The sequence below is a fragment of the Anguilla rostrata genome, chromosome 16 (genome assembly GCF_018555375.3).
Source record: "Anguilla rostrata isolate EN2019 chromosome 16, ASM1855537v3, whole genome shotgun sequence".
NCBI lineage: Eukaryota > Metazoa > Chordata > Actinopteri > Anguilliformes > Anguillidae > Anguilla > Anguilla rostrata.
Window position 1 is genome coordinate 29,816,314 of NC_057948.1, and position 6,961 is coordinate 29,823,274.

Sequence of the window (6,961 nt, forward strand, 5' to 3'; positions counted from 1 at the left end):
CTACCCCCCCCCCCCTCATCTTTCCTCGCTTTCTCACTGTAGCCCGTCTGACATTCCTTCAGAAATCCATTTGCAGGCCTTCAACACCTCCTAGACTTTCCTGCTGCCACTCAGTAATGGCGTTGATAAAAGCGGCCATGGGCCCCGTCACAATATATCCAGTGTGTGTCACCATTCACGTGGTGGGATTCATTTCTTCATATGTGAATGCCACCCCCCACACACCCACCCCTTTCTTCCCCATTAAAAAAAGAAGCTTGGATTCAGACCTGCCATCAGACTGGTATAATTTCCGATGAGGAGCCCTTAAATGAGCTCATTGTGAAGCAGACACTTTTTCAGCTGTTTTTTTTTTCCAGTGGCTGGTTACACGAGAAGTTCCCCAGTGCATATGCCACCATCAGACACAACAATCTGTAAATCCTTCACCCCCAAAGCCAACCTCAGGAATCAGAGAGCTCTAGCACTGTTTTCACAATGGGACATGTAGCAGCTAACCTTTCTGCAGAACGATATACTAAACATATCATCTTTGTTATTCAGTCTCCACCTGAATTTATTGCTTCAGGTTATTCTATGCTTCCATTTCCTTTGCATGTTCAGTTTGAGAGACTGTATAAACATCCATTTCATATGATTAATAGATTGCAAGGATGTACAGTTTTTAAACCACTCATCATTAATAAGGATGTTAATGTAACTACGTATTGTTCAAACATTTGCCTAGAAAACAAAGGACAGAAATTTCATAACAATTAATGAATCTTCATTAGTTTTTTTTAGCATCACTCTATAATTTAGTGGTAAAAAACATGTTTAAATTTTTTTTTTTTTTTTAATTTCTTTTAATGTGCAAAATCAAATCTAAGCTCCATCAAGGCAAGGGCATGTTGTTACACCACTCACAGTAATGAAGGAGAACACAACACACATAGTGTCTGTTACACACAGCAGAAACACAAATGCTACCAACACGTAAGAATGTCTGTTAACACACAGAGCACAGTTACAAGGCAGTCACACACAGTGTCTGTTACACACAGAGCACAGTAAGCACACATAGTGTCTGTTACACACAGAGCACAGTAAGCACACACAGTGTCTGTTACACACAGAGCACAGTAAGCACACACAGTGTCTGTTACACACAGAGCACAGTAAGCACACATAGTGTCTGTTACACACAGAGCACAGTAAGCACACACAGTGTCTGTTACACACAGAGCACAGTAAGCACACACAGTGTCTGTTACACACAGAGCACAGTAAGCACACACAAAATAAAAAAAATATGCTAATTCAATTAACATTTACATTCATAGTGTTTACAAAAATTTACAGCAATGAACATCTGACAAGGGTGTCATGGATTTCCCTCTCAGTGTTTCAACTGAACACTGTCACAGATAAAGGTGAATACTCTCCTATAGATCCCTCTCTCTCACACACACGCACGCACGCACGCACGCACACACACACACACAATATGAAAAGCCACCTCACTCCATCTCACAGATTCAATATATCTGAAGAATAACCCTCCTTTCACCTTGCATTTGAAGTTTGATTGAGTGGCAAAAATTCAAAGGACACACTGCATCGCCCTCAACCCCCATCCTCGGCCCCCGTCTCTGAATTCTGAAGAACCACGGGATGAATTGCGCGCAGAGTTATTGAGAGTAATTTTTCGTATGGAAATGCTGAGTTTTATCTCCTCATGAGAGGGAGGGAGGTGGAGAGCCCTCTCTGATACCGTAATCTCCTCACAGTCAGACGATCGCACGGCGCTTATGGATTTCTGTACGGAAATTCGGTGGATAATCGCAAAGCAGCTAAAGCTTTGAGCCTTTTAAATTGATCAGTAAGTGCCTTAATATTCCACATCAAACCTGCCATGATTGCAACACAAGGTTTTGTAGAATTACCTGTCACACAGTATTTATTAAATACCTTTTTTTTTTCTCTTCCCGTGCTGCACATATCAAAAAATTTCACTTATATTAATTACAGAAGATGTCAAGATGTCAGGACATTAGTAATATGGGTTTGAAAAACACCTGCAGTTTTATACTTGTGGGACTTCTCTTTTTTTTTTTTTTTGCTGGAAAAGCGAGATAAGCATTAAACTTGAAAAGGCTGTCAGATGTAATGTATCAAGGCAGAGACTGATGCGGTTTCCAAATGAAACAAACAGGAGTGGGCTAATTGGGACTATTCCGCACTGTTAGCCTCATTCGTAGCGACTCATGCACTTCACTGTAGCCCTCACACGATCCAGCGGTTCGCAAACAGTGATTTGTTTTACGTGACTTCACAGGCCGCTGTCCAGAGTGACACCAGTAAACGGAATCTACTTTTACGCAGCTAACCAACAACACACAAAGGGTCACAGTGTCTTGCTCGATTGTCCCACGCGCCATTTGTTTGAACTACGCCCGTGGAGCCTTCCTTTGCACAAGGTGGGAGAGAAAAAAAACAAAAAAACAAAATGGCCGTGAAGGTTGATGTGCTCCAGAATGTGTTTATGGCGGGAGGGATTAGTTCTCGGGGCCACACTGATAAAAACAGCTGTGCTTTTCGGTGCCAGCAGAAGCCTTGGCAGAGAAGAAACTTTCCGTTTTTTTTTTGCTGGTTTTTTTTTTCCGATATCAGCATTTTGACAGAGGGAAAATCCTCTCAGACCGAGCGGGAGGGCAAGATGAGCAACAAAGATTTCTGTTCGCTGAACTGAAGCCACAGCGTGCGGATGGCCACTCACACCCTCCATTAGGAAGAGGGTAGGGGGAAAAAAATCACAAGACAATACAGGGCGCGGGGGTAGTGCAGAATTTCAGCACCTGGTTGTCAGGCAGCTACTGTTAAGCTCTCTGCTGATATTCTGCACTGAGAAAATTTGGGGAGAAGCAGACCAGGTGGTTTATGGTACCTGTACAGGGAGTTCCAGGTCTGTAAAGCTTGCACTCAGACCTCTATACAAGGAAAGTTCCTTCAGATTTGTTTTCATGGAATAGTAAGTACTGATGGATCTCAAAAGTAACCTCAAAGACATATTTTACAAGAACAAACTGAAATATATATATTTCAATGATGTCTCTCTACACCAGCAGTATTGTCCAGCAAGTAAATATCATGGCGGTACAGAAGACATTGCTTTCTTCAGACAGAGTAAATCACAGAACTTAAGTAACAAATAGTGGAACTATTTACTTGCAAAAAGGGAAACAGTGAATAAAAAAACCATTCATAACCATGAGGAAAAACCACTCCTACTAAATAAATAATTTGATAAGATTACAAATGTGAGACCTTACTTGTATGGCAAATAAATATTTTATCCCTTTGCACACAGTAAAGAAAAAAATGTAATATAAAAGATCTATTAAATACAGATCCTCCATATATTCCCATTGGCATGGCGTGGAGATAATGTTTCAGTAAGTAGCTTATGCAAACATTTGCCTGGGACACAGAGGACCCTCGTGAGCAAGCAAACGGGGAAAAAAGGCGGACAACTAACCATTTTCTGCATGTTTGCTGCCATGGGGTTGACTCGACTCCGGAGCCGATTATGCTGTGTAACAATCTGAAAGTGCTCCTTCGCTCCAAGCCCTAAAATAAAAGAAGGCGCGAGGTTACTGACAGCTAGAACAAATCCCCATGGTAACGCAGTGCAGGGTCGTTGGAGGGGTAAAGAGGCATTGTAACAATACAAAACATATAATTTAAGCAAGCCAAACACAGGCTATTGGCCACATTTGAGATATTTGTCTACAACTCTTTTGCAAATGCATTGTTTTAGTGAAAGCCATAATGCACATTCGGCAATGCATTCCTCTATGCAACTTGATTTTGGCTACCTGTATAAAGCGATATGTCAGTTACGTTCAAAATTCAAGCAAGTCGCATCAAGAGTGAAGTAAATTACTCTGGTTAAAAGTTTTTTTTGTGATCGTTTTACTCCGTTAATATCTAACACCGTAGGGCTACCCGGATCTCCAACTATTCACAAACTTTCGTTATTATTTCGTTAAGATTTCGAAATTCCATTCATATGGTGCCACTGATAACACAATTTGTTTAAATGTATCCTAGTAAAGAGTTATTGCATTTCAAATTAGGTTCCCGAGTTAAACTTTTGTCGTATAGGACCGCCAACTCAAGGCGCCCCGCTGTTTACACGGAATGGTGCTGAAAACAATCGTTTCTTCCTTACCTCTGGCAGGTGCGTTCGTACCGGTTCGTTTCTCGTTAAATATCCAGTTCCCCTGAGAATATGAGGTGGAGAGAGCCCAAGCAAACGTAAGGAGCACATACCAGAATTGCACCGTTACACTCATGACTGAACAGTACACAACCACCACGCCACTCTCTCTCTGGTAGCTGGGACATACTCGACACGAGCTCCCCACACCACCGTTCGGCCCACCCCGCCTTATTATTCAGACGCCCAACGAAGTTGAATGGCACTTGAAATAACCGGAAGCCCAGACGCAGGCGTAACATAAATTAGTGCCACTCTGCACTTAAGCATATGGCACTGTCTAGCAGGCCGACCGCTAAAATCACAAGTATCAGTTTTGAACGACAGCTGCTGAGATCCACTAATCGTGACATCAAAGCGATAATCTAATTGTTAATAGGGTTTTAATAATGTGTGTGATATTAAACGTTTAATTTTTTTAAATATAAAACATTAAAGAGGGCCTACCCAGCTAACAGCAACAAACAGACATTTTTCTTGTACATATCTTCCCCCGAGTTAAATGAGCTTTAAGAAAATATATTTAAAAAGTTTTAACTTTCCTTTCAGGTTTTTTTGTATTTGAATATAAACTATTTACATGGTGTCAAGTTTTCCAATCCCATGAAATGACAGGGTTATAATTTAATTTTACTCTTCCAGCCAATAAATTCAATCTCAACAGTTTTTTTTTTATTCATAAATAACTAAATCTCTGGGGACATCCTGTTATAATCACGTAAATGTATTCCCTCAAATATTCCATATCCCAACCACCGAATACATTTCCTATTTAAAAAGGAGACAATGAATGAACGCCCTACAGACTCCAGCAATGACAACGTTCATTTATCGTCTGAGTGATCACGTGCTAATGTAATCTAACGTTCAGAGAGAACACTCGATGCACTATAAAGACACTTCTGATTTGAAAGCAATTCAGACTCATTTTGGACCACAGATTCAAGTCAACACAATCACAAACCACCTCAGCAGGAACCATCTCAAAAAGAACTGCGATGTCTACGGTAACAACGAGATTTTGATTTCCATTTGGATTTTTATTTTCAGTATGGCAAAAAATAAAGGGAAGCAGAAGTTCACACATATTTACCATATAATAATATACCATTTTGTTGTATCGCAATGATTACCAAATGTACGTATGCAGTTAGATTTTCAATGTGAAATACCTGTCCCATGAAGTTTAATCCATACCGGATATTGTGATGAGGTACTGGTTCAGGACTACTGCACCAAAGTTTGAAGGTTTTAGTTCAAAAACCATAATGCCGATAAAACAATACGCAGTTTAAATGTATAATGTCAAATGTCATCTACACAATGTATGCCATTATGAATGTCTACTGATCATGGGTAAATCCAGACTCAGTGCATATCAGTGTCCCAGCAGAATTGAAACACGTCTGTATTCGCCTTTAAACTGAAAATGATAAAAGTGATACTGATTAAGCATGGAGTATTTTCCATGCTTTGATATCGGGTCTTAAAGAAGCAGAAATTCTGCCAACGTGCCACACATTTGTATGCTTGTATTTGAGCAAAATTCTCAAATTAATGGTGGAAAAAGATGAATATCCTGTAGAGGGCAGGCCTTTTCCATATTTTGTGCCCAGCAACAGGATACTCTTCCAGTAGTATTGTCTGTCCTGGGCAGCACTAACATTTGCAGTTGTTGTACTATGTTCTTTAATAAAAAAAATAAATAAACATTTTTTTCAAAGTTAAATCATTTGAAATGCATGTCAAAATACTTGCAATTTTCTAAATTCTGTTGCAGATCATTTTTACTCATTACAGTTTAATTGGGAAATCAATACATATACTGTGAGGTGTTTTTACTGTTTTTAATCATGCACTCTGGAAACTATGAAACTGACAGGTAAATATAAAATGAAATATAAATAAAATGGAACGAATCACTATATTAATCATTACAAATAATAATAAATCATCACCTTTTTGTGCTTCTGGCTTATTTTAATATTATATACCAGTAAATTAGATTTGAAGTGAAACAATAAATATGAGGTTAAAGTAGCCTACACTCTCAGCCTGAGAGTATTTACATCCATATCGGTGATCAGTATAGGAATTACAGCTCTTTTGGACTGAACCCTCTGAGGTTATGCTGGTGTAGCTTTCTCTTTATGGTTATCTTTGACACATTATTGCCTAAATCCTGGAGAGTGTTCTGTTCTGTCCAGCAGAAAATGGGTTTTTATTAACAACTGAAAGTATTCTTCAGTTATCGATTATAGTGGCCATCCGTGGCCTCCCAGTGCATTCTTACTTAATAGCAATTGATTTTGTTACACCCAATGTTTTGGCTATGTTTATGATCAATTTATTCTATTTTTTAGCTTTTTGATGGCCTGCCACTGACACCAATTTGGTTCTCATTTCGAGAGACAACAGCAACAGACTCCAAATAGAAATTCCACACCTAGAATCAACTCTAGACCTTTTGTTAACTCATGATGCAAAAACACACAACTGGCCATGAAACAGCTGAGCAGCCAATTGTCCACTTACTTTTGCTCCCCTAAAAAGGGGGGACTATACATAAAAAGGGCTGACATTACCTTATTTAATATTTACCTAATATTGATGAAAATTCCCTCAAATTAAAACTGACAGTCTGCAACCGTAACCTTATATTCATAGTTTTATTTCAAATCCATTGTGCTGGAGTACAGA

General features: G+C 39.3%; 1 protein-coding gene across 1 annotated transcript in view; it reads right to left on the bottom strand.

The window, feature by feature from the left end:
- Nucleotides 1-4,456, bottom strand: part of LOC135242112 (C-type lectin domain family 18 member A-like) — a 16,967-nt gene extending 12,511 nt beyond the window's left edge. The window contains exons 1-2 of the mRNA XM_064313030.1: nt 4,214-4,456; nt 3,518-3,609 (exon numbers count right to left, since the gene is read on the bottom strand). Of these exons, the coding sequence (XP_064169100.1) occupies nt 3,518-3,609; nt 4,214-4,337 (216 nt within the window). The 5' untranslated portion in view covers nt 4,338-4,456. The remainder of the gene's footprint in view (nt 1-3,517; nt 3,610-4,213) is intronic.
- Between the last annotated feature and the right edge of the window lie 2,505 nt (nt 4,457-6,961).